Source organism: Natrix helvetica, assembly GCF_964273705.1.
Source record: "Natrix helvetica genome assembly, chromosome: 15".
Classification (NCBI taxonomy): domain Eukaryota; kingdom Metazoa; phylum Chordata; class Lepidosauria; order Squamata; family Natricidae; genus Natrix; species Natrix helvetica.
The window spans coordinates 1923234-1950147 of record NC_138565.1 but is presented as its reverse complement, the minus strand read 5'-3'; the positions used below and the strand labels follow the sequence as shown (position 1 = coordinate 1950147).

Here is a 26914-nt window from a genome sequence, read left to right as displayed (position 1 = left end):
AATCGGGATCCTTCTATAATTGGAGCCAAGACCCCCTACGTCCGAAACCTTTCGCCCTCTTCCAAGCCCAAGACCAGGCTTCAATGAGGGGTCCCCAACACTTCACTCCAACCCGCTCCTTCCAGTGCAGGCGAGAAAGCGAGCCCGCGAGCAACCGCGGCTCTCAACAGCCCGAGATAAAAACGGGTTTCCCGCCTCGACGCCAGGCGCCACCTGCACTTGGGAACGGAGCCCGCTGGGTTGGGAAAGGCTCTGAGACGGTCGGACCGAAGGGAGAATGACTGTGGAGGTTCTCCGTCATCCAAGGTCACGGTTGTCCCCAAGGGGCTTTCCTAAGGAGGCAACTGGACTTAACTTCTTCAGCTCTGAAGCCGAATTCCACCAGAATGGGATTTGTAGTGCTTTCATCGGGGGAGCGGTTGCCGGTCAAGCTGAAACAGGCGCCTTATGCTTAGAAATGATCTGATGGATAACAAAATAGCAATAATATTGATATCGCTGTACCAGGAGATGCCAGAGTCAAAGAAAAAGAACTAGGAAAAAAAATCAAGAAATACCTGGCCATCGAAACCATCCAATTATGGATGAAGCATGTAACAGTGATACCCAATGTCATCGGGGCACTTGGTACCCTGTCCAAGAATTTTACAAAACACATCAAGAAATTGCAGCTTCCTGCAATAACACCAAAAAACTGCACTGCTCGGAACATCGTATATTTTAAGAAGGTCCTTGGTTGGTACCTAGGACGTTGGGCAGCAACCCGTATCAACCATTAGCACCAGTCAATGGGATTTGTGACCCATGTTTAAATGCTCACTTGACTTGAGTTTCATGCTAAAAGAAATAAAAAGAAATAAAAGAAATAATAATAAGTTGATATCTAGGATTCTGGCAGCAACCCTTATCAACCATTAACCATCAACACCAGTCAATGGTATTTGTGGCACATCTTTAAATGTTCACTTTCATGCTTAATGAATAAAAGAAATGATGATGATGATGATGACGACAATAATAAATAGTATCTCAGTTATAGGATTTTCGCTCTTCCGGGAAAGGGTCGGCAAAGTAATTCCCTATTTTTCGTTATTTCAGGGTTTGTGAAGGGGGGGGGGGGAGTTTTCGTTCGACTTTTAAAAAAATTACATCAGGGCAATTAAGTTATCTACCTTCACTTTTTAAAAATAAATAAATTGAATTGCCATGACTTGTTTGAGAGAGCAGAGGAATCGAGGAAAGGACATTTCAGCAGCAGTTTTCAGTTTCTGCAGGTTTTAGGAAATGGGCAACTCGTTTTCTTTGCTCTGCAATTAAAATTTAATTTTCAGTGTGTGTTGTTGCATCCTACTTAAGAATTCTCCATACCCGGAGTTCCTAATAATGTCAATTACAGTGCAAGAAAGCCCCATGATTATTTCCAGGCTAAGAAGAAAAACAAAAAGGGACAGGAATTATTATTATTTCCAGCTCTCCCCCACCCCCAATCTAGGAAAAGGAAAGGAGGATGAGGAAGAATGAAAAGGAAAAAAGAGAAGAAAAGCGCAAACACAAGAATGATTGGTTGATTAACCGATGAAATAATATCTAAGGAATCGAACGGAGGCCAAAGGAGGACGAGGGAAGAACAAGATGGACGGAAGAAGGAAGAAAGAGAGAGAGAGAAACGAAAGCGAGGGAAGAAGTAAAACGGAGGAGGAAAACGGGGCTTAGAAAAGGCCTCCAGCTGGGCGCAAAAGGTCCCGGCTGGGGCTGCGCGTGAAGAGACCCCTTCCCGGGAAGGGGGGCGGGGCAGAAGGAAGGCAAGCCCCCCCCCCGTCCCTCCTCAACTGCTCGCGCCAGGAGGAACTCCCCCCCCCCGACCAGGATGCGGCGAACGGGGTTCTGGTTCTCAGCAGCGGCGGCCAGTTCTCCCAAAGAGAAAACGGCTGCCCAATTTTTTTGGGGGGGGGGGGGAGATCACGGCTGCCCCCCACCCAGTAAAAAGTTAGTCGGCTGCTGCCTGGCTCCCGAAGAAGAGACCCCTCCGCCCGCCTGCGAGGCTCCTTCCTCAACGCTCATTTGCTCCCCTCGGGGGACGCGCGGAGTTGACCTGCTATTATCTTATCCATCCTTCGGAATCATCTTCTCTTTCCCCCCCCCCCCACCCTAAAATAAAGGAAGACGCCAGAACGGTGGCATTGGGGGGGGGGAGGAATGTCCTTCAGGGTTCCTGTGTTGCTGTAGGTCAATAGAACGGGGAGGGGGTGTATCTACCCTGCCCCAATTTCAACCCTCCTTTTCTATTCCCCAGCTCCAGGCTGCAGACCCCTTGCTCATTTTGGGGTGTCCTGTCCTGGAGGCTGGATACGAAGAGTCCCGCTTCCTCAAACTGGATTTTTGCTTGGAACTGGGTGAGGGTGCCGGGCCTGAGGAGGGGGGGGGGAAAGAGGGGGTTCAGGGCCAAAATACCTGGGGGGGTTGACTGAGAACCATTGGACCTTTCCTCTCCCCTCGAGCCCCCCCCCCCCTTACCTGGCCGGCCTTCTTGGTTCCGCGCTAACAGCGCCAACAGCGTCTCCGTGCTGCTGGGGGGCTCCCGGCCAGCGCCCCCCCGCCGCCGCCGCACCTCCTTCCCCGCGTCCATCTTGCTCGCCTCCCGTTCTTGGGAAACTCGACCAGCCGGGCACTGAAGATCGGGGAGGGGGGGAGGACGCGGGGGGGGGGGAGGGCGGAGAAAACCTCCGCAGAAACCTCCCCTTTACAGAGCGAGCGTCTCCCCGATTCCTGGCCAGCGCCGCTCCGTCAGCACCACGGAGAGCGGCCGGTCGCCAACCGGCGGGGCGGAAGGCCGGTCGAATCCAAACCAAGGGGGGAGGCGGGGTGGAGTCAATCGTCCCCGTCCCCCCCGCGGAAGGGAGGACATTAGACGGGGGAGGGAAGCAGTAGGGATGGAGGCCCTCCAGGGGGACTCCTTGCCACTTGGGCCAAGGAGAAGAGCGAGTCGTTTTGTACCCACGCAAAACAACAAATCTCCCTGGGTTAACCCGGACCTAAAAACGGAGCAGCGTCTCCGTCGAGGGTCGGGTGAGCATCAATCCTTCCTCAGGCAGCAGCCCAGTAATGTAAGAGCAACCGCAGGTGGCGGGGGAGACAGACGGGGATAAATAGCCCCTTCGCTTGTAGTCTTCCTCACGGGACGGGCAAGAGGATAATGAGGCATAAGAGAGACGGAGCGAATCCTGGCCTGGAAGGAGCCAGCGAGGTCATCCAGCCCACCCCTCTGTTCGTTCCAGATTCCTGGACACCTCTGCTCCATCAGACAAGGGACAAGAGGAGGAGGCCGGGATGATGCGTCCAGAGAAGCCTGAGATACCTCTAGGGCAACATAGTTTGACTTTCATCCAAGTGAAGCTTTGCTGAAATAAGTCAGAGCCACCCGCGGGTTCTGTGGGGCTTCTGAATAGGCGCCAACATATCTTGAGCGTTGAAGAGCCATTCAGACAGAGGGGGTCACGTCCACCGCTTCGTTATCAAAAGAACGAAATAAAACCCCATTTCTGCTTTCGGGGATTCAAAGCAGCGACTTCTTGGAAGGTGGTAGAAAGCCCAACGGAGGACTTTTGCCAGGTTAAATTTGTCCCAAGGTTCTAGAGATATGCAAATTTATTCTGATTTAATTTACTAATAGGGAAAGGGGAAGTGACTTAATCAGCTAAAATGTTGCTGACTGCCTTGACGACACAATATGAATGATCTGCGCCTTCCTTGTAAAAGGATTCCAATTTTTGGAGGGGAAATGGGGGAGGGGGAGAGAAATCAACAGCACCCCCCCCCCTTCAGCCACGGGGAATCTGATGGGAGGGGGGGTTCCATTTGACGAACAAGGACCGGATCAGATCCTTAAAAGAATGACAAATATTAGGCAAAAGGCGGAAAAGTCGTTCTTTCTCAATTAAAATATATTCTTCGCTTCCTCCAACCTTGGCTCTTGCCACGCTGGGAACCCGCAGGAACGATTTATTTCTCTTTTTCTTAATCAAATGAAAGGAAGTTCCGGTCCCGCTAAGCTTCTCTCTGAACTAATTTGATAATCTTCAACGTGCAATAAGCCTCGTTTACTACTAATCCTTTCTCTCCTCTCTCCCTCCCGTTTTCCCCCTTTCCCTTTCCTTCCTTTCTTCCTTCCCGCCCTTCCTTCTTCCTTTCCTTCCTTCCTCCTCTCTCCCTCCCTTTCTTCCTTCTCCTCTCTTGCTCCCTCCCTCCACCTTCCCTTCTCTCTTTTCTCCTTTCCTTTTCCTTTCCTTTCTTTTCCTTCCTTATCTTTGTCTTCCGTTCCTTCTCTTTCTCCCTTCTCTCCTCCCTGCTTATCCCCCTTTCCTCTTTCTTTTCCCTTACACCCCCTCCCCCCAAGGTCTTGGGCACGTTTTCAGAAAACGAAAAGCCTTCCCTGCGGCTGCCACCCATTCCCACGTTCGGTTTTTCACGGAGCTACGGAGCGGCCCAGGTGGTAAACTTTCCCCGGCTTCCGGCAGGTAAGCGAGCCGCCACGATCGGGTTACTTGGACGCCAGCAGCTCCTGGAAACTGCCGGGTCGCCATGGCGAGCCCAAAAGGTCAGGAACATCTGCGATGCCAGGCTGCCGAAGAGAAGCTGACCCCCAGCCGTCCCCCACCCTTTGCCAGAGCCCTCAGGGGCGGCAGGAGACCCGGACGCTCATATTTTCCAGCGAGAAAGGAGCAGCGGATTCTTCACTCCTTCGGAACCGCTTCTCCAAATTCCTCACAAGAATTCGCGGCAAGGCGGAGTTCTAAGGAGAAGCCAATTTATTCCCGGTTTTAAGAAATCCTCTTAATTTCTACCCCTTGGGCGCTGAAGGGAGTGAGCAGAGGAGAAGCCGGTGGGACCAAGCGACCCTCCCTCCCGAAGCGGACCAGCCAAGCAAGAGAGACGCGCCCGACTTGTGGCTTCTCCAGCTGCACGCCGGGCAACAGATGCCCTGGAGGCGGGCCTGCAGTTCACCCTTTCCCTCGTTCCAGTTTCTCTTGAGCCGCGGAGAGCCGGCTCTGAAAAGACCCCCAAACGGGTTAGGGGACTTCTGGGTCCCGAGCTGACCTTCAGGAGCGCTTGGGGGCCTTGACCAAGGTTGGCCTGCTGCCCTGGAGGGTCTCCAGCAGAGTGAAAGTGGACCCGCGGTGGGAGGGCGATTTCCGTGGTTGGGAGAGCCGCCACTCTGGGAGGTCCCTGGGCTGGAAAGAGACGCGCCTGGCAGCTGTTCAGCCCCCGCCAAGCCAGGCGCGTCCTAACGACTTCGGGTGAGCTGGGGTGGGGCCAGCTTCTCCTCTCCCCCAACGGAGGCCCGGCCGTTTCTCTCTCTCTCTCTCTCTTTCCTCCCCTCTTTCCCCCAAATAATGTGGCCCCTTCGCCTCCTGGGTTGGGCTTTTCCATTGACTGAAGAGGAGATTGAGGAGGAAGATGTCCTATTAAGCATAGGGTATGTTATAAGTTGAACCCGGATTCTTTGACTGGCTCCCTTCCTCCAGGAAAGACTTGTGTCGAGGAAAAGAAAGACAGACAGAAAGAAAGAGAAAGAAAGAAAACGAAAGAGGGAGGGAGGAAGGAAGGAAGGAAGAGAAAGAGGGAGGGAGAGAGGGAAGGAGGAAGGAAGGAAAATAATAATAATAATAATAATAAAAGCGACCAGGAGGTAAAAGAAGAGAGGAAAAATCCTTCAAAAGTTTTTGGCGGGGCGCCTCCTTGGAGAAGGAAAGGTGGAGAAGACCAGAATGACCGTCCATTAACCTTCAGCGCAAATGAAGGAGAAGAAGAGGGGCGCAAACTAGAACAATCGTCCCATTCAAGAGCGCTCAGCAAAAGTTTGAGGGTCTTTCCTAATTTAGGAAAGACCCCCGCCACCGTCGGGGATTTCTTCTCTTTCGGCTGGAGGCGGTGGGAGCGCACAACAGGTGACTTTCCCCTGAAGGAGGATCTCCCACCCTCCGCGGGCCAACCGGGACAAGAGGTCCCTTTCGCGAGTCCCGCATAAGCCTCCCCTCTCCCCGAAGCCCTCGGCGTTTCTCGGGGGAGGCCAGCGGGCGACGGCGCCCGTCGGGGCTGGCTTACCTGGGTTCCTGCCGAAGGCGCAGGGCTCGGCGGGGGCAGCTTTCTCCCCGCGGGCGCGCTCCAGCAGCATGGCGCTGAGCTGCCCGGCCGGGGAAGAGACCTCCGGCCGGGGTCGGAGGAAGAGGAAGTTCGGCCGGGCGGCGGAATAGAGACACCCCCCTCCCCTCCCCCAGCCTTGGCCCGAGGGATGGTGGCTGGCAACTCCGGGAGCCTCCAACCGGAATACAAGAGAGCAGGTCGGGTGGCTGGCGAAGGGTTAGAGGGGGAGTGGCCGCGGGGGGGTGGAGGGCGATGGGGCGAGGGATTTCTCCCCTGCCAACTGCCCCGCGTCACTTGAACGGCGCAGCCTCCCCCCCTAGTCGCTCCTCCTGTTGCCCCGCCCGGCTCTGTGAGCAAAACAAAGGCTGAGGGGGCAACGCGTCTCAGGAGGAGCTGTCCGCGGTGCTGAAGAGACGTTATTCAGTCGCCGAAGCATGGAAGTGTGCAAAGAGGTTGGATTGGTACCTCTCCTGAAGCCAAGAAGGAAGACCCCGAGTTTAACTTTGCCCGGTTTTCACGTGGATGCAGCATGCCTTCCACAGTTAACCATTAGGCGAAGGCAGACACAAAGGGAATAAAGAACGACAGAATTGGAAGGGACCTAGGAGGTCTTCTAGTCCAACCCCTTGCTCAAGGAGGAGACTCTCTGCCTTTCTGGACAAATGGCCGTCCAGTCTCTTTTTGAAAGTCTTGAGGTACGGGGCACCCACAAATTCTGGCGGATGAAGTGAGATTTAGAGACATATCAGATGGTGATTGCATTTGACAAGGGCTGCTATGTACAGATAGTCCTCGGTTTACGACCACAATTGAGGCCAAAATTTCTGCTGTCAATTTGTTAAGTGAGCTTTGCACCATTTTACGACCTTTCTTGCCACAATTGTTAAGTGAATCCCTGCAGTTCATAAGTTAATAATCCGGTTGTTAAATGAATTTGGCTTCCCCACTGACTTTTCTAATCAGGTTGCCAAAGGTGGTCACATGACCTTGGAACCCAGCAACGGTCATAAGCCTGAAACCAGTTGCCAAGCATCTGAATTTTAATCATGTGATCTTGGGGAGGCGGGAAAGGTTGTAAGTGTGAGAAACGGTTCAAAGTCACATTTTTCGCTGCTGTAGTAAATTTGAACAGTCATTAAATGAATAGTTGCAAACCAAGGACCACTTGTGTTTATTCATTACATAAATTTATATGGCAATTTTAATTCAATTTATATGGTAATTTTTTATTTCCTTCCCCTCACTTGATAGAATGTAAAGGGGGCTGAGTAAGTTCTAGTTACTAGAGCAAGCAAGTAGATGCTCCTTCATTTTCTCCAATCCATACCCGTCCCCGTCCCCCCCCCAGTCCCCCAGCTGCCTTGGGATCAACCACTAAAGGCAAAGCGTTTCCAAAATGACAAGGAAACTCAGAGAGAAGATGCAGGATCTGGGATTCGGAACGCTTTATTGGCAAATCTTAAAAACAAATCTTGAAGGAAAGGAGAAAAAGGGAAGAGAAGAGAGGGTGCAAAGATGGAAAGAAGGGATGGATGGATTTAGAGGGAATTTAATATTTTAAAAATCCACAGATGCTCAGATTCTCAACCTGTTGCTTCCTTGCTCCAACTTGAGGAACGAAGCCAAACAAGCAACTGATTGGAGTAAATCCGACTGCCTCCCCAGCTGTCTGGATTTCAGCCTGTTTAGGGGATGGAGACCTCACCCACTTAAGGACCTGTCTGTCTCCAGCCCTCTCCCTTTCCATTCTTTATTCTTTCGGGCTCCTTCTTGGGTCTCGGAAGGGTGGGGGGGAGAGGTCCCTCCACGATGAGCTGCAGGATGAGGCTGTCCTTCATTGTGGCTGTTGTCATAGAGCAGCACTAAGAGGGGCTGGGAATTATGGGAGATGTAGTCTGGCAACATGTTGCATGACCACTAGATGGCTGCCCGGAATTTCCTTTTTCTGATCTCTTTATCTCCATCTAGTCAACCAGAATAGAGCTGGAAGGGACCTTGGAGGTCTAATCTAGTCCACCTTAGAATCACCTGTCAATTTGACGAGTTCCCCTTCTACTCCCTCATCTGAATCATTTTTGAAGGTCACGAAGAGTACTGGGCCCAAGACAGAACCTTGAGGCATTCCACTTCTTACATCCCTCCTTGTAGATGTAAGTACGGTCTGTCAACCAGCTACAAATCCATTTGGTGGAGGTGTTTACCAAGACGTAGGTTGTGGTCTACTTTGTCGAAGGCCTTGCTGAAGTCTAGCATACTATGTCCACAGCATTTTGCTGCTCTACTAACATAGTCACTTTGTCAAAGAATGAAATAAGACGGGCTTGGCATGATCTTTTAAAACAAATTGTGCTGGCTACTCGTTATAACAATTCGCTTCTAATTGTTCACAGATCTGTCATCTCCCTCCCCCTCCCCCCACAGTATTTTCCCAGGTATTGATGTTAGGCTGATTGGTCTGTAGTTTACTGGGTCTGTTTCTTTCCCCATTTTTGAAGATGGAAATCACACCAGCTCTTTTCCAATCCTCCGGGAGTTCCCTGGTGCTCCAGGATTTTTTAAAACATATGGTACAAGGGTTCTTTGATAACATTTGCCAGCTCCTTCATAACTCTGGGATGTAATCCATCAGGTCTCGGTGATTTATATTCATCAAGATCAGACAGGTGTCCTTTTACCATTTTCTTGTTTATTTTAATTTTTATTTCTAGTCTGTCCTTTGCAATTATGATTTTGGTAGGTTGGGCTATAGTTTCTTTTTGTGTGCATTCTTTGTGCAAAGAATGAGTTAAGCAGCTCTGCTTTCTCTCTATTGCCTGGTACTTCCTTGCCATCTTCTCTCTTTAGCGGAACCGACTGTTCCCTTGACTTTTTTCTTTTTATTTATATGTTGAAAGAAACTTTTTAAAAATTATCTTTGACTTTCCTTGCAAGTATTTGTTCATTCTGAGCCTTTGCTTTCCTGACTTTTGTCTTTGCAAATTCAGGCTATCTGCCAATATTCTGCCTTAGTTATATGTCCCTCTTTCCATTTTTTGTACTTAAACTTTTTGTCTTTCAGCCTGTGCAACCATGCTGGCTTCTCCTTGGATTTCTTTTTCAGTGGTATTGTGTTGAACTGGGCTTTTAGGATCATATTTTTCAGAGTTTCCCATGCTTCTTGAGTTGTTTCCCTGTTAAGTTTTTTTATACATAGAATTTTTCTTAGGCTGCCTCTGAGTTTGTTAAAATCAGCTCTTTTAAAGTTTTTAAACACCTGGTTGGATTTTATTCTATAGTGGTCATCTAAATATTTGCACCCAAATTTGGTTGCTGTTATAAGCACCTGTTTAACACCCTCCAAGCACCCTGATTTTCTTGAACCATTTCATAAACCACAGCACACAAGGTAACCCAAGGAAAAAGATCACCGGAACCGTTTTAATTAACACCTTTTTCTACACCGTTCCAAATTCAAAGTGTCCAACAGCAGAGAAGCAGTTCAACAGTGAATGAGGAACAAATGGCACGGTCTCATGAAATTTAAAACATTGCGCTGTAAAAAAGAGAGGGAGAAAAAAAAATCCCTGATTCCCTGCTACCCGAGTGGCAGGCGAGCAGAAGAGAGCCGTTTCCAGACTGAAACATGATTTCCAGTGGATCCGTTATACGTGGGGACGGTTGTGTCTCACTTTCCAGCGCTTGGATCTCACGCGGAAGAAAAAGAACATGATCATTAAAAATAAAGACGACGCTACGTAGAGTACGATGCAGAGGCTCATGTCGATATTGGAGAAGCCCACTCCCAGGAACGACACCGCCTGCTTCCTTTCCTGCTCTACTACTGAGCCACCAGGCCTTTTCCCCGGATCGATTACGGAGTCCTCCTTGGCTCTCCCGTGGTCCAAGCCTTTGGACTTTTGTGGATCTTGGCCCTTGTTGGCCTCCGGAGCGGCTTCCTTTGGAAATCCTTCTCCTCCATCTTGGGCCTCTTGTCCTTCGGCGTTGTTGGCTTCTTCGAGGTAGGTGTGGACGAGGTTGTGGCTGCCATAATGCTGTTTCAGGAAATGGAGCACCTGTGTCTTGTCCCAGGCAGAGGGGCCTTGGGCCGTCTTGTGGCACGCGGGGCAAAGGGCCAGGGTGGGCCACTGCACTTTGGGGAACTGGGGGTCTTCGCTCAAATCGCCTGTCAGAGAAAGAAGAGGGAGAGGCAGGAAGCACCAGGGGTTGCATTAGTTTAGGAGCTGAGTATTTATTTGTTTACTTATGTGCCAGCCATCTTGCTCTGTGCGGCTTACAGACCTTGGGTAATGTAGAGTATAAAACCTTAAAACAATGAATAAGGATTTTAGATTTTAAAACAAGAAATCCAAGAAGAAGCCAGCATGGCTTACGCAAACTAAATAAAGCTAAGAGGGGTGGAGGGAACAAAGTGAAGAGGAGGAGGAGGTGGTGGAAAATTCTCTACTCCATCAGCCCCCTCCAGGCCAGAACAAACCAGCCAAATGAAGGCGTTGATCTGTGATCACTGATCATTGGCTTCTTTATTTAATCAAACATTTGATTAAATACGCATCTTTTTTGTATCATGGTGACCAGAACTGGACACAGAATATCCCACGTTTGGCCTCTCTAGTGCGCTATAAAGTGGTACTATCAGTTCTCGTGATCTCCCTTAATTGATGCAACCTAGGACTGTGTTACAAGAGCAAGTAAGATGATTAAAATCCTGGAGACAAAAGCAAATGAAGAATGGTTGCAGGAATTGGGTACGGCCAGTTTAGAGAAAGGAAGGACTAGGAATGACGTAATAGTAGTGTTCCAGTATTTGAGGGGGTGCTATAAAGAGGAGGGGGGGTCAACTTATCTCCCAAAGCACCAGAAGGCAAGACAAGAAAGAACGGTTGGATATTCATCAATGAGAGAAGAAACCTGGAGCCAAGGAGAAAAGGCTTGCCTTCAGAGGTTGTAGGTGCTTCATCACTGGAGGCTTTTAAGAAAAGACAGGACAGCCACCTGTCTGAAACGGCATAGGGTCTCCTGCTTGAGCAGGGGGCTGGACTAGAAGACCTCCAAGGTCCCTTCCAGCTCTATTCTGATTGACTGAAGCTTGCTTTGGCAGCTGCAGCACAGAAAAGCTAATGCAGTCCTAGGTTGCATCCACCCATGAAGCCAGTTGGGCCTGTCATTCTCTTGTAGCCCTAGGAATAGCAAGCCACTTCTAAAAAAAAAAAAAAACCCTGCAGGAATTAAGACTGATGGAAAGGCAGACTGCCCTCCCTCCCCAGTGACCAACATAGGAAAAAGCCATCCGAAGTGCCAAGTCGTCCCTTGAAAACTACCTGCCAGGCGGGCGTTGACCACGTTGTGCTTCTCCCAGAGCCACAGCACAGCTCCGTCCCAGCTCTTCACGGTAGCCAAAGAGTCTCTGGCCATCTCCCCGAAGTGCTCCGCACAGGCTCGGCAGCCAAAGAAATCCTGGATGTATTTCTGCATGATCTGGAGGACCACCCGGGGATTGTCTTCAAAGCCTGCAAGGAGCAACCGACAAAGAGCCTGGGGATCGTTCCCTGGTGGGACACGGGATGCACCCCCCCCCCCCCGTGAACATCTCAGGTTCTCCTCTCAGGTTTGCCTCTGGCGTCCCCAAAGCAAAGAACTCAAACCTTTTCCCTTCCTCCTTTTCATCAGGCGTTGATTGACTGAGCTTGTTTTGGCAGCTGCAGCACAGAAAAGCTAATGCAGTCCTAGGTTGCATCCACCCATGAAGCCAGTTGTAAAATGGGGGGAAATTCATTTAACAAATGTCTCACATAACCTAAATTTTGGGCTCAATTGTGGTCGTAAGTCGAGGACTATCTGTCCTTGTTTTTTGTCTAATGTCAGCTGTCCAGCATGCTTGACACTTAAATATTCTTCCCTTCTCTGCCAAGAGCTGGGAAGAGATAGAGGAAAAAGCTGAGCAACGGAGGAGTGGATTTCTTGCTCAATTTTCCTTTTCGACCTACTTACTTTTTTCATAAGATATATGACTTATCTTAGTGGAATCTGGTCTTTAGGGCAAGGGGTGGAAATTCCCTTTGGAAAAGAGGGAATTTATTCCAAACTTCCTGTGCAGAATCTTTCCTCTGAATTCTCAATAATTATAAGAAAAGAGACTATAAAGTGGTTATTGTGTCTGTTTCATTTATTAGCCCCCTGTACCTTGTAAACAGATGTCATGTCTCTTGACCTAATCCTTCCTTTCTCTTTCCCTGCAAAACTGCCTCAATTCTGGATCCTCCTAATCTTTAAAATGGGCAAACTCCACCTGTGGCTGGGAGGATTAGGGGCTCTCTAGGAGGCGGGAATTAAAGCAAGCAATAAGAAGAGGATACCCTCAAAGATATAATCCTGCTGCTTCGGCCTGACCCAATTCTCCTGTTACAAGAAATGGCCTTTAACAAAATCGGTGGGAAAGGAACGCCCAGTCATTGCAACGAGCTTGGAAAATGGGTTGAAACTTTCAACCTGCTCCCAGAAAAGTAAATCTGGGTAAACTGACTCAGTTCAAACCATGTTCTAGCTGTAGCTCACAGCTGGAGATGTTTCTTACACCAGGATATTAATGAAAGGAGACCTCTTGACTTTGAAAAGCCACAAACACACAGGATTTCCTTTTTGTGTGGTGGGTGATTGTGGTCACAGAATAGAGAACAAAATGTCAAAGGAGGATGATATTTCAGTGATACTTTTTCCCCTCACCTGTGTTGAGCAAGGCTCTGGGTTGGGCTGCTGCCTGGACTGTTAAGGTGTGGAAGAGCTTCCAGAAGGAACAGGTGTAACCTCTCAGTCCCACCTGGCTGCCCTGACACGTGACCCACTGGAGACGGCTGGGCAGAAACTGGCCAGAGATCTAGAAAGGGGGGAAAAACCGGCATGAACGGTGAGTCAGGCAGAAATCTATTGTGGTACAGCTTACAGCCAGGGGGGGATGTTAGAAGTTCCTGTCCTAGACTGACATCTTGAGGGATTCATCTAACTTTTAAAAGAAGGGGAAGAGGAAGGATGAAGGGAAAAAGGCGGGGGAGGGGGGGAGAAAGAAGAAAGAAAAGGAGGGAGGGAGGGAAGAAATTCCCAGGTCTATTGCGGTCGTAAATCGAGGACTACACACAGCTCTTCTGACGAAGGGAGTCACCACCATCGCAAAGTGAATCCATTCTTCGGAATGGGTTGGGTTTTTTTTTTAGAATCGATAACGGCCAAAATACATTGCAAACTGTGGTCACGTGGCATGGGATGGTGCCCCTGGCCGTAAACGCAAGCCAGCTGCCAAGCACCCAAGATGCGATGACGAGTGTGTGTCAGTTGTAACTTCAAGGACGGATCGTAAATAAGTCCGTCTTAACTCTGAATGCAACTGGTTGTATATTGAAGACAGCCTGTAATTCTATTCTCTTCCTTCCTTCTTCCCATCTTCCTCTTTCTCTTCCTCCCTTCCTTTTCCTCCTCCTTTCCTTCCCCTCTCTTCCTTCTTTTTCTTTCCCTCCCTCTTTCTTTCTTCCTCCTGTTTTTCCCCCTTCTTTTGTTGACTAAATCTACGTCCCCCAACCAAAAGCCTAGCAGTAGCTTACATGCATTTTATTGTTGAGCACATCCAAGATGGCATCGTAGGGGATGCGGTCCAGCGGGAGGCTCAGCAGCCACACCTGTAGGGTCTCCAGCGACTTCATCACAGGTTGACGGCCAGGAAAGAGCTGGAGAAAAAGCCGAGTTAGTGACAGGTCATCAAGGAATCCACGTCGTTGTATCTGACACTTTCCCCCCTTCCCTGAAGCTGCCAGGGCCGCAGGTGTGTGTGTGTGTGGGGGGGGGGAAACAGATAAAAGGCAACACAACTGGCTTTCACGAACCATCAGGGAGCAAAAGCTGAAACTGGAGTTCAGCTTTTCTGTTTAAAACAGATCAGTCACAGAGGGCCCCACGCACAAACTTACCGAACAGCGGAAGATTATCTGTTTTAGTGCTAGGTTGGTTGTTAAGATTTAAAAACCTACGTGAGCTGATTTGGGGAGGAGCGGATTATTTATTTACTTACTTATGTATATTTTTAAAATCTCACCTTTGTTATTTTTTTACAAATAGCTCAAGACAGTGAACGTACATAGAATAACAGAGTTGGCAGGGACCTTGGAGGTCTTCTAGTCCAACCCCTTGCTCAAGCAGGAGACCTTAAACTGCCGTTTCAGACAGGGGTTTGTCCATCTCTTCTTAAAAGCCTCCAGCGATGGAGCAAGCTGTTCTGATTGGTTAACTGTTCTCACCATTAGGAAATTTCTCTTTAGTTCTAGGTTGCTTCTCTCCTTGATTGGTTTCCATCCATTGTTTCCCCGAAAATAAGAAAGGGTATTTTCTTTTGACACCCCCCCCCCAAATAAGTGCCTTGCATTATTTTCAGGAAGGTCTTATTATTTTTGAAGTGCAGGAGGCGGCGAGCGTGGTCACTTCATGGCTGCTGCTGTGTTGCAATATTTTCAGGGAGGGTTTATTTTGGTGGGGAGGGCTTATTTTAGTGCATGCGCTCAAAAGCCCGATTGAGTTTATTATCCAGGGAGGGCTTATTTTCGGGGAAACAGAGAATACCTAATGCTCCTTCCTCCTATTCTTTTGTCCACAACAACCCTTGAGGTGGGCTGCATTGGGAGAGAGAGAATAGCCCCAAATCACCCAGCTGGCTTTCATGCCTAAGGCAGGACTAGAACTCAAGAGTTTCCTGGTTTCTAGGCCTTAAACACTGAATTAGATTAAATTGGCCCAGTTTGGAAAAAGCTGCCCAGCCTTCTGGGGTAGCGAATTTCTGTCTACAAGATAAAATGTTTGTTTATTGCAATCAAAGCTGGAGCTTCCCTGTACTGCTCAGGGAACTCTTAGCTAATTCGGCTTTATCATAGCATTTCCTCCTCAACTAAAACAAAATCCTCTCTATGAAATGTTTTGATCCCCATATGCTGCCACACAACCAATCTGCCTATTTACCATTATTGACTTATCTGATTTATATCTTATATTTCCATCCATGCAGGATGATCCAGGGGCTTCCAATGCGGAGATACAGGCAGAAACGGAACCAACAATAGGGCCGTTAAACATCCTTTTAACAAGATGCCCGGTTCAAAAGGTCTGGCTGTGAAGGCCTGGTTTAGCTACTTTTCTGGACACAGAGAGGGCCACAGGGCCACTTCTGATGGAGCAGGTTCTGCATCTTGGAAACTACTTCCAAGTAATGTGACCTTCCGTAAGCTCACCCCAAAAGAGGAGATTCAATATTCAAGTCTCATCAAGTGAGGAGTTTTAAGAGGAAAACCAATCTTCTGAACCTGCGTTTCTCAAGCCTGGCAAATTTTAAGAGGTATGGACTTCAATTCCCAGGTATTTACCCCTAAAATAGGGTGACATTTTGGGTGTGTCTCATACACCAAATGTATCCCTGCCCACCCGCTGGCCCCCACCCTTTGCCTTCTGCCTCCCAGCAATTTGCCTCCTTGCAGCAAACAGCAAGCATCCTGTTTCAGTTTCAGCACAACCTGATTAGCAGAAGCAGCTGATTGTCAGTTGGATCGGCCTCTCCCGACCATCAGCTGTTTCAGGCTGCAGGGATCGCCATTGCCTATTGCCGCCTTCGCGCGCCCCATTTTCGGCCTCTCCACATCCCATTTTTGGCCTCTGCGTGCCCCGTTTTCAGCCTCCCCGTGCCCCATTATCCACCCATTCCAATCCCCACTGCCCAGAAGGGGTGGAAAATGGAGTGTGTGGAAGCGGCAATAGGCTATGGCAATCCCTGCAGCCTGAAACAGCTGATCGGACAACCAGCTGCTTGTGCTAATCAGGCTGTGCTGAAACTGAAACAGGCTGTTTGGTGCAAGGAGGCAAATTGCTGGGAGGCAGAGGCAGCTTTTTTTCTTTCCTTCTTTTCCTCCTCAAAAGCTAGGTGCGTCTTATACTTTGGAGCGTCTCATACTCTGAAAAATATGATATATGGTGCCTGTGCCACACACAGCATTGCTAAAAATCCCCGAGGGTGGGCTCCAGCAGGAGTTCAAAAGCTCAGAAGACTAAAACTCGGTTCCCGGTGATTGGATCCTACGAATCGCCTCTGAAGACACCAGTTCTCAAAGGGCTGTGAAAATGCACACAGAAAGCCAGCAGTGAAAATTCTGATTCCAATTGGGCCTTTCTGAATGGGCTTTTTGGCCTTCAAACAGGAACCTCGTCTTCTCCTTCCCCATAAATGCATCAAACCTCCATTTTATTAGGTGAGTCCTGGAGCTTAGGAAGAGTCCCTGCTCAGCGTGATTTAGCGCAGGCTGCAAAAACCCAATGAGAAGGCGAAGAGGGCTCACCTTGGCCAGGAGAAGAACGGCATCTTTCAAGGTCCTCAACTCAGGGCCTTGTAGGGTTTTGTGGGTGGCAAGTTCCACCCTGAACAGATAATGCAGCCCAGATTCAAGGTCAGCCATGTATAATTTGGACCTGAAAAGCAAGAGACACGGAGTATTTCAAAAGGGGCAGGTTTATTTTACCTGCACAAGTGAGGAAGGTAGGAATACTAAACAGCTGGGGGGGTTTTAAAACCTGAGATTTATTTTTAGCAGCTCCTGTTATTAGGCCAGCTGTTGGTAGCCAGGTTTATATCTGGGTAGGGATCCCTCCTTGTTTGCATTATGATTATTATAAATCTGCATGCATAGATGGTACAAAGCCTTCACCCTTTAGAGCAGTGCTGGTGGTCTGTGAGAAAATTTTGTTGGTCCACAGAAACTTTTTTTCCTTTTTTTAAATGTTGCTTTACATCAGGGATCCTCCAACTATGGCCCCTGGGACAGATATGTGCAATGAACGCATAAGTTGTTGCAGAGAGTCTCCCCTTTCGGGGTCTTTTTGTGAAGGTCGGAGGAGGGCGATCTGACTTGGGGTCTGCTTCGGCCTCCTGGTGGGGGGGCTTTGGGCGAAGGCTGGAGGGAAGAGCTGCTGGTGGCAAAGAGCCGGAGGGCCTCGTTCCAGTGGGGATGCATCATGGCCTGGAACTGGCTGACCATCTCAGCCTGCTGAGCCTCCAAGCGCCTGCACCTGGTCTTGTACTCCCGCAGGTCTTCCTTCTGCTTGGAAAGCCTATGCTCCTAGTCCTCAGTGAGGTGCTTCTGCTGAGCCTCCTTCTCAGTCAGATCCAATTTGAACTGAGCTGTTTTGCCAACTCTTTCTCCTGGGGGCTGCTTCGCTCCAGCAACTGCTTCCTGTTGGGGCCCTAAGGTGCCCGGGCAGGCAGGGGAGGAGGGGCTGGGAGGGGAGGGGCGAGTAGAGGTTGGCGAGGCGCCCCTCAATGTGAGTGACATCAAGTTGGCCACGCCCACCCAGTCACATGACCACCTAGCCACACCCACCCACCCGGTCATTAGGCAGGTCATATTAGTGGTCCACAGGATTTAAAATTATGAATTTAGTGGTCCCTGAGGCCCGAAAGGTTGGAGCATGAGAGCATGGATTCACAACCTCGGCAACCTTAAGCTATGTGTTCTGCAGAGGTCCACCTACCCCACAAAGGCAGCCCAAATAATGCAAAACCATCCTTTGCTCTGAATCCACACATTTCAGGAGTGGGAGAAAAGCCAAGATTGCAAAATTTTTTTTAAAAAAAAAGCCATTTAAAGAGAACCGGAGAACTGCTTACTGGTCAAACTCTTTCCATTCCTTGACGTCCGTGTTTCCTGGTCTCTTTTGCTGGAGAAGTGGGAGTGGGGAAGTGAGTTTTCTTCTAACTCCCGGGAGTGACTTTAAATGGGAAGAAAAGAAAGACCGAAGAGGCTTCAAACTGTGTATGGAAGGACAGTGTAAAAGTTAAAGAAAGCCTCTGCGGATTGCTTGCCTAAAAGGTTCCCAATAAAATTCAGGGGTGTCCAAACTTGGCAACTTTAAGACTTGTGGACTGCTCTGCTGGCTGGGGAATTCTGGGAGTTGAAGTCCACAAGTCTTAAAGTTCCCAAGTTTGGACACCCCTGCAATAAATAAAGCCCTCGACTTACAACCATTCGTTGTGTGTCCGGTCAACCTTACAGCGGCACTGAGAAAAGTGACCATTTTTCACACTTACGACCGTTGCAGCCTCCCCACAACTGTGCAATCAAATTTTGCATGCTTGGCAACTGCTTCATATTTATAACGGTTGCAGGGTCCCAGGGTTATGCGACCCCCTTTTGCGACCTTCTGACAAGCAAAGTCGATGGGGAAGCCAGATTCACTTAACAGCGGAGTTACTAACTTAACAGCTGCAGGGATTTCCCTTCACCACTGTGGCAAGAAAGGTGGTAAAATGGGGCAAAACTCACTTAACGATTGCCTCGGTTAGCAACTGAAATGTTGGGCTCATTTGTGGTTGTAAGTCAAGGACTAGCAATAGCACTTTAGACTTATATATCACTTCACAGCCCTCTCTAAGGGGTTGACAGAGTCAGCCTCTTGCCCCCAACGATCTGGGCCCTCATTTTACCCACCTCAGAAGGAGGGAAGGCTGAGTCAACCTTGGGCCAGTCAGGATCAAACTCCTGGCAGTGGACAGAGTCAGCCTGCAATGCTGCACTCTAACTACTGCGCCTCAATGGCTCTATCTGTTGCAAGTGCTACCTGTACCTATCAAGGGAAGGGACTTAGAACTGGTGCCCTCACATCCTCTAGATAAGAGCTGCCCTACTTAAATATTGATTTGGCCCTCTGTGATACAGGTAGCTAAAGAGCTCCGTGTTATCAACTCTCTGTTTTCTTTGGCACACCCTGCAGAGGGCAATTTGCCCAGGTGACTCACACAAATCCAAGCCACCTGGGTCATTCAGTCATTGCTGAAGGGTGCTCTTTCCCAAATTGTACTTAAGAATTCTGACCATCTTGCATATACCAGGAATTTGCAAAATAGTTACTGACATGCCCACAGCAACCCCTCGGCTCAACTGTCCCCGCAGCCCACAATATAAAACAAAACAACAAAAACGTTTAAATGGAAGCCATAATCTCATGTGCAAATGCTGAAACCCCTGGGATGGTTGCGAAAATTTATAATGACTAATCAACCCAGTGACCCTGGGCGACTTACATCATCATACAAGTTAAAAAGTGCATACGTAAAAAGTATAAGAAGTTAAAAATTGAAATTAAGATGATGATTAATGTCAACTCTTAGCAGCTACCCGGAGAAAGCTTTTTTAGAATGAATACAAGGGATACACCGAATGCATCAAACAACTGACAGCTCCATAAATCGAGAGGTGACTGACAGCTTACAGAGTTTTGCACAGTAGATGGATGGCTCAAATTTGGGAATTCTTTTGAGCACATGAGCAAATAAACGATCCCTTGATGGCTTCCCAACATCATACCTCCCCTCAATTGCCTGCTCTGGATTTACAGATTATAGCTGGAGCTACCAAAGAGGATCCTAAAATTATTTTCACATAACTTTGTTTCTCAACTTTGGCCACTTTAAGATGGGCAGACTTCAACTCAGCATTCTGGGAGTTGTAGTCTGCCCATCTTAAAATGGCCCAGATTTGAGACACACTGCTTTAAGGTCTCCGAAACTCCTAGAAACTCACATTCATCGACTTACTTGTTAATTAATCCACGGGATCCATTGGGATAAATCAGGTACAACGAAGGGACCGAAGTAATACCAAGTTTTTCAAGTAAAGCGGTCTCAGAATTTAGAACCCGTTTGGTAGCCATGTTTTCATACTGACCCAGGTCCAAGATTACCTGGAGGGGAAAACATATTGAGTTACCAGTGCGGCTGTGTGTTTAGTCACTACTGCAAACAAAGGCAAAGTTTGCTCAGGCCCAGCAAACAGGTTACACCCAGCTTCACAAAGACTGGCACTTTGGAGACCAGGGGGGAAAAATGAAGAACACTCACAGGCTTAGCTGAGAGATAATTCCACTACATTTAAATGGGATTTGTTTGTTAAATAACAGCCTAGGCCTGCAGTGTGTTGCTGCCGATATTATTTTTGGCCAAGTGATAAAAGATGCATTGGAGGTTGAAGTCCACAAGTCTTCACGTGACTAAGGTTGGACACCCTGGTACATGGGCTTCCTGCTTGAGCAGGGAGTTGGACTAGAAGACCTCCAAGGCCCCTTTTGGCTCTGATATTCTGAACAACATCAGAGTTTGAATGAAGTTGGCCATGAAACAAATTATTTTGTCTTCCTTCCAGGCTTACAAGTTAAAGTCGGAAGGCTGGATGAAAGTCCATTCCAATCAGAACTAGATACAGAGATACTTAAGCCACCCTTACGTCTAAAGGAGGACTGGGATTTGTGTTACCTTCATTGGTTACATTACCTCTCGGCCTAGATATGAGCTCCCGCTTTCAAAAATGATGGCAGTATAATGCTGACTGTGTTTATTGAAAAGGGAAAATACTTCTTCTGGCCTGTTAAGAACAAATGATTTAGAATTAATTAAGAAAAATTAATGAGAGAATCACAGGAGAGATAAAGGCAAGAAGACATTTACTGATAATATCTACAGCTTATCTACAAGCATTTTCAACTCACATATTGTCAAGCAGCAGAAATTATGAAAAGGCTTTTTACCCAGTTTGCTGCTAAAAGAAATCATTTCTGGGGCCTTCATTCATAATTGTTTCTGCAGCTTTGGTTGGGAGAATGAACATCTTGAGAAGCAGGAAATAAATAATTGTAATAAGCAAACAACAAAATAGATCTTGAAATGGTTTATATGGCTTTCTGAATGTGTCATTGTCAGACCTGGAAGCCATCTTTTAACTTTTGGATTTCAGGCCTGCCACATTTTCTACTGTGGGAAAATGGAAGCTGGGACTTTACAGAGTGTGGGTGATATGTAGCCATAACAACATTCTTTCTCAGAAAGTCAAGGTCATCTGGACCTGCAGCTGTGATGAGATGACTGGGAGGTAACTCCTGGCTTGAATGATACCTGATTGGACCATGTGATGGACATGTGAGTGCTGGGCAGGGTCTTGAACTTTCACTTGGGTGGGGAAACCTGGAAACTTTCAGATTTGCGTTTTCCCAGATGTGCCAATATGACATCTCTAATAAAATGGAACTTTGAGGAAACTCAAGTCTCGCAGTGTTCTTTCGTTGTGGGCGCTACTTGGAACCCTGACAGCCATGACATGCTGCTGTATTTGTAGGGTTAGGGATAGGGTTAAGGACTCACAGAGTTGGCTCCAAAGAGGGACAAGCTGGTGGTTTTGCTTCTCGGGAATGGTTCTGCAGAAAATCAATCATGGTTTGGCGGATGGTCTGAAGATCTGAAGTTGCTGAGGAAAGAGAGAAGGATGGCACTCGGGCGGGTATGCCGGAAGGGAACCTTCCTTGACATCAGGCAAAGCGCTTCACTCATCCCTCCTACCAACATCCAATGAACATCCACGGGGTTTGGCAAGGCGCAGCAGGAAAGGACCAGGGCTCTGAAGTGCACTCTTCAAGGAAAAGGCATCTCCAAGTACAGGTATCCCTCCACTTACAACCACTTGTTTAGTGACCGTTCACAGTTACAACGGCACTGAAAAAAATGACCCACACGGACAACCCCTGCGGCACTGCGTGATCAAAATCGACACTCTTGGCAACTGGCTCATACTTATGACAGTTGTTCAGGGTTGCTAACTGCACGAAACCCCTTAACAACTGTGGCAAGACAAGGCGTAAAACTCACTTAACAACAGTCTTGCTTGGCAATGGATATTTTGGGCTCACGTTTGGTTGTAAGTTGAGGACTGCCTTTAGCATCTTTCAAGTTAGGGATGCCAGCATGCAGCCTATGAACTTAATTCAACCCTCTTTTCATTACTGACTTGGCTGACTAGGGCTCCTGCAGCACAGAATGTGCTTTGTGCCCTTAAGGACATTCGTCTTGCGGATTAAGACACAAGGTGGCTGGGAGTGATCTTCAAGGAGAAAGGAGGCTGGCATGTGAACTTACCGTGATGATTTTCTCCAACTGTAAACTGCTTGGTAAAAGCTTTGAAATACTGGAGGGGGAGGGAGAAAAGAAAAGGTTTTGCTTAGAACAGCCTAAATTAATAAAAACCCCAAAGGTAGAACGGTCCGACTTTGAATATAATCACCCGCATGTTTTAAAAGCTCTGACCCCTCCAAAAAATAGACGCTAACGGAGAAGTGCAGCGCGACTCAGATTTGAGGAGTGAAGGAGCACCCCAGTTCTGGATTAAAATTCCCACAGGAAATCCTTCAAACTATGTGGGGCCAAATCAAGCAACAACCATTTCTAGGAAGCGGGAAAATACTTACCCTGAAAGTGGGATAATACTGAATTCCATACTCTTTACACGGTTTGTAGTTTTTCTCATCTCCACAATCCAGCACGCCAATCCTAATTGCTGGCTCCCACTCTGAAAGGAAACAAGGGGTCAGATTCTTTCGTTTGGGTCCAGAATGCGTACACCCCACAATTCCAAGGCTCTAGATATCTAGGAACGCACAGGCTTTGTTTGGCTAAGTGTGTTTAGACCCACAAGGGATTTGTCTCCGCTGAGAGGAGCGAAGGTGGCCCCAAACACCAAGATAGAAATTTAGTGATGACGCTGCAGACGTCGCAGTTAAGAACTAACTTTTAATGCATGAAATATGGAAAGTTTGCTTTCGTTTGAAATAAACAGTTTTAAAAGAAACCGTTGTGGCTAAGAGGCCTGTCCTTGTTCACGTCTGTCAGAGAGAAAGACAAAATGAGCACATTTGCTTCTCTTTTGAAAACTCGGGGAAATAAAACCCACCCTAAGAAGAAATGCGGTCTTGCTTCCATTAAAAAAAGAAGAAGAAAAAAAGGGGGGGGGGGGAGAAAAACGCAGAAGCATCGTTTATTTATCAAATGTATACAGCCTCCTCCCATCTTGCCAGAAGTGACTTTTAAAACCCCAAGCCAGATGTTCCTGGCAGGGCTGCAAAAAACCCCACCTTCTCTTTGTTTACTTGTTAAACAGATGTGGGCGTTTATGAGCAGGATGCAAGTGGGCATTGTAAATGGGACGCTGTCAAACGCAACAGGCGCCAGGATAACCATCAGCATTTCGGGACAGATGGGCGAACGCACAATAGTCCGCCGCTGAATAAAACCGCAAGCTTGAAACACGTTTGGCCTTCTTGGCTTCGGGTTATCTGCTTCATTCATGATTCGGCACTGCTGTTCTTCTCTTCTCCACCCCCCTCGCCCCCCACCCCCGTCCCCATCTCGAGCCCTACAACTGCAATGAAGTGAGCCTTACAAAGGGCATGCAAATGTCGTCTTTTTCACAATGCAAGCCAGGCTCAACACAAACACTTGGTTAAGCGCGCCAGCTGGGAGGCAAGTCTGGGCCATTCACAAAAGGCAGCCTCAGAGGGGGAAGGAAAGGAGAATTTTGCTTGTCAGAAGGCTGCAAAAGGAGATCCCGTGACCCTGGGACATTGCAACTGTCACGAGTACATGCCAGTTGCCAAGCACCGGAAGTTTCATCGCGTGACTGTGGGGACGCTGCAATGGTTGTAAGTCTGAAAAACGGTCAAAAGTCACTTTTTTGAGTGCATTATAACTTCGAATGGTGACTAAAGGAATGGTTGTAAGTCACGGATGATCTATACTGCTGCTTAGCCTTATCAGTACCAGTTTCAATTGTAGGAAAACAAACTGACAACGTAAGAAATTCTCAATTGGCTGATTAACATTTCCTGTCCTACAGCATTCAAGAAGTAGTTAAACTACTTTAACTATCAGGACGACGTTTTGCTTAGAAACTCCACTGATCAAAAAATGAGACCGATTTTTCCTATATATTATTCCTGCTAAGATGACTATATACATTTCAAGCATCACAAAGAACAGTACAAGGACGAGAGTGAGGTGAGAATTTGTTAAGACATCAGGACGTATGTTTTTCCTTTGATATTGGAGTGCTAAATTAACAATCTAGTTCTCTTTTCCCCAAATCCCATCGGAGACCTCCAACAAACTCAGATGGACTTCTTTCGAAGTAGATGTGTGAATGATTGCACTGGACAGGGAACTGGGAAATACTTCCATTTAAAAACCCCTCGGCCGCTGCTTTGCGGGGCCCCACGGGACTTGGTATGCTCTCCGCCTCTGTTTAACATCTACATGAAGCCGTTGGGTGAGATCATCCGCCACCATGGACCGAGATATCATCAATATGCTGATCATACCCAGCTGTCCGTCTCAGCCCATGGGGAGTTAAGTGATGCCATGACCCCCCCACTCCCTCTCGCAGTTCCTGGATGGGTTGACTCTGAACCCCGGCAAGACCGAGTGGCTCTGGGTTTGGGGTTCTTTGCCGGCTTGGGAATTCTGGGCATTCAAGTCCACTCATCTTAAAAGTTGCTGAGGTTGAGAAAAACTGTGCTAGGCTACTTACTGGCTTCAAGAGACAGCTTCCTATGCTCTTGCTTTGACAAAGCAGATCTTTCAAGCAAAAGTGCCTGCTGAACCAGAAGGACTAGCTGCTAAATTCCAAACGTTTTGAAACTCCCCAGATTTCTCCATCGTACAAGTCCCAAAGCTTGCCACGCCAAACACAGCATGTCCTCTCAAAGTCTCCTTCCTGCTTGCTCTCTTTAAGCTAAAGAGGGAACGTGTGGAAAGAATGTGCTGTTGCACAAAAGCACACAAATGGCCTCACTCAGCTGAACACACAAAAGAAACCACACTGTTGTTGACACATTGCCTTGGAGTGTTTAGAAAATACGCCACTTTTCTCAGCTGCTGAGATACCATCATTTCTCATTGGACAGAAGCTGCAATTCAGCCCATGAAAAGGAACAAAATATTCCCAGACAAAGTGTCTTTTTATTCAGTAATAAAAAAAACCAGTATCTGCCCTTCTCTAGAAGGTACTTTTTCAATGACACAAGGATAGGCTAGAACTGAACCTGCAACTCAAACCAAAATATGCCAAATAAGAGTAAGCTCATCCTGGAGAAAATCTATCTGCTGCTAAGAATAAACACTGATTTGATGGTGCATAATCAATCAAGTGAAGAGTATGGGAGCCTTCAGAACTTGTTGGACTACGCGTCCCAGCAGCCTCAGCCAGAATGGTCAATGGTGAGGACCCCGGGAATTGTAGTTCAGCTGTCTTAAGACGTCTAACTCCCAACTCTCCCTGATAAGAAAGCAGAAGAACCTCTTACCTCAAGTCCGTATCTTTCAACGTTGCCCAGGGGTCAAACAGCCCATTCATTGATCCACCCAGAATGGCTTCAATTGAATCAGGAGATCTTTGAAGGGGGGGGTGGTGGATATCTGCACCTCAAGGATCTGCTTCACTGCTTCTCAGGATCCTACCCAGAGATCTAGCCCAGAGATCCAGCCACCACTTCCATGGAGAAGCTGTGGAGCATCTTTCTGCAGCTTCCTCTCTAATCCCATCACTCTCTCCAATTGGGGAGAAGGATGGGAGTTGGAGGTCCCCATTATTTCTGGAGGCAACCAAGGGAGGTTGCCTGAAGAGACCGGAGAAATTATCCCAGAATTTTAAAAAAAATAAATAAATCCAGAGAACGGAAAATTACAGTTTGCAAACTCTTCTCTGCTTGCAAATGATCTTCTTTCTTGGGCAAACGGTTGCAAGTTCTCCATGGGGTCCGGGACCACCAGACCCAGAAGGAAGGCCAAAGAAGGGGTCAAGAGGGCCATCCAAGAACCGGGGTGCCAAAGCGCCCGCTTGCCAGGGTCACCCCGCAATTAGACCCTTTGCATCAAGATGCCTCCTCAGCGCTGCCGACCACAACCGGTGGCCCTCAAAGGGAATAACAGAGTTGGGACCCAGGAGGTCTTCTAGTCCAAACCCCTGCTTAGGCATCAAAGGCGGCGATGCCCTCACTGCCTTCCCCCTCAGGCTGAGGATGATGGGTGGGGAGAGGCAAAGGTGGGGGGGTGTCTATTTCCCAAAGGGGAGGGGGTTGTTGGACCCCCTCTCCCATCATCCTCGGCTCACCGTTGGCGTCCCCCGCCTCAGGCTGCGGATGATGGGTTGGGCAAGGCAGGCTATGCAAAGATGGGGGGGGGGGTATCTTCCCCAAAGGGGGGAACACGGGGGGGGGGTTGTTGGACTCCCTCTCCCATCATCCCCGGCTCACCGTGGACGTCTCCCGCCAAGGCGCGCCAGGTGGGCGCGAAAGCCACGCAGTGCCCGCAGGACGAGGAGTAGAACTGCACCAGCCAGGCCGAGGCCGAGTCCCGCAGCGCCTCCCGCACCGCGCCGCCCTCCAGCACCCACACCGGGTCCACGCCGGCTTGGTATAGTCGCGCCCCGGCCGGCGGCGCCGCCATCGCCAGCAGCGCCAAGAGGCATCGCAGCGCCTGCCGCGGCCCCAGGGGCACCGGACAGGAGTCCTCCTCCGCCGCCGCCATGACCGGTCCGTAAGGCCGGGCGACACCCAGGCCTTGTAGGCCTCCCTTAGCAACGGGCCACCGGCCCTGGAGACGGGGGCGGCCTCTCCGCCACGCCCACTGCTCGGCGCCCAATCAGAGGCCGCGGTGGCGCAGGGAGCGGGATCCTGGCCACCGGGAGCCTGCCGCCTCCGTCAAGCAGGCGCCCGCCGCTCCCTTGGCTTGGACGGCTGGGGATTAGGGGGCTTGGACCTGAGAGCCCATCCTCCCCTGCCCTTCCCGTCTGGCTTCCCCCTAGCCTTTCCTTTCCCCTTCCCTCCCTCTCTCTTTCCCATTTTTTCCTTCCTTCCTTCTTCCCTTCTCTTTTCTCCTTTCCTTTCCCTT

At 48.7% G+C, this 26914-nt stretch overlaps 1 protein-coding gene across 1 annotated transcript; it reads right to left on the bottom strand.

Moving 5' to 3' along the window:
• Positions 1-9531: 9531 nt before the first annotated feature.
• QSOX2 (quiescin sulfhydryl oxidase 2) lies at positions 9532-26589 on the bottom strand. The gene is made up of 12 exons (XM_081967248.1): positions 26278-26589; positions 22441-22541; positions 22112-22160; positions 21344-21446; positions 20480-20570; positions 19748-19893; positions 17822-17962; positions 16497-16626; positions 13731-13853; positions 12862-13012; positions 11460-11648; positions 9532-10303 (listed from the first exon to the last, which is right to left on the bottom strand). The coding sequence occupies exons 1-12, from the start codon at positions 26549-26551 to the stop codon at positions 9783-9785; spliced, it is 2019 nt and encodes a 672-aa protein (XP_081823374.1). The 5' UTR covers positions 26552-26589; the 3' UTR covers positions 9532-9782.
• Between the last annotated feature and the right edge of the window lie 325 nt (positions 26590-26914).

Bases quoted from the DNA above. Each gene is read 5' to 3' on its own strand.
- QSOX2 (XM_081967248.1), bottom strand. From the start codon at position 26,551: ATGGCGGCGGCGGAGGAGGACTCCTGTCCGGTGCCCCTGGGGCCGCGG. The intron at 22,161-22,440 runs GTAAGTATTTTC...CTCCCCCTCCAG, and splicing joins AGTATTATCCCACTTTCAGG to TATTTCAAAGCTTTTACCAA. The intron at 13,854-16,496 runs GTGAGCCCTCTT...CTTTTTCTCCAG, and splicing joins CCGTTCTTCTCCTGGCCAAG to CTCTTTCCTGGCCGTCAACC.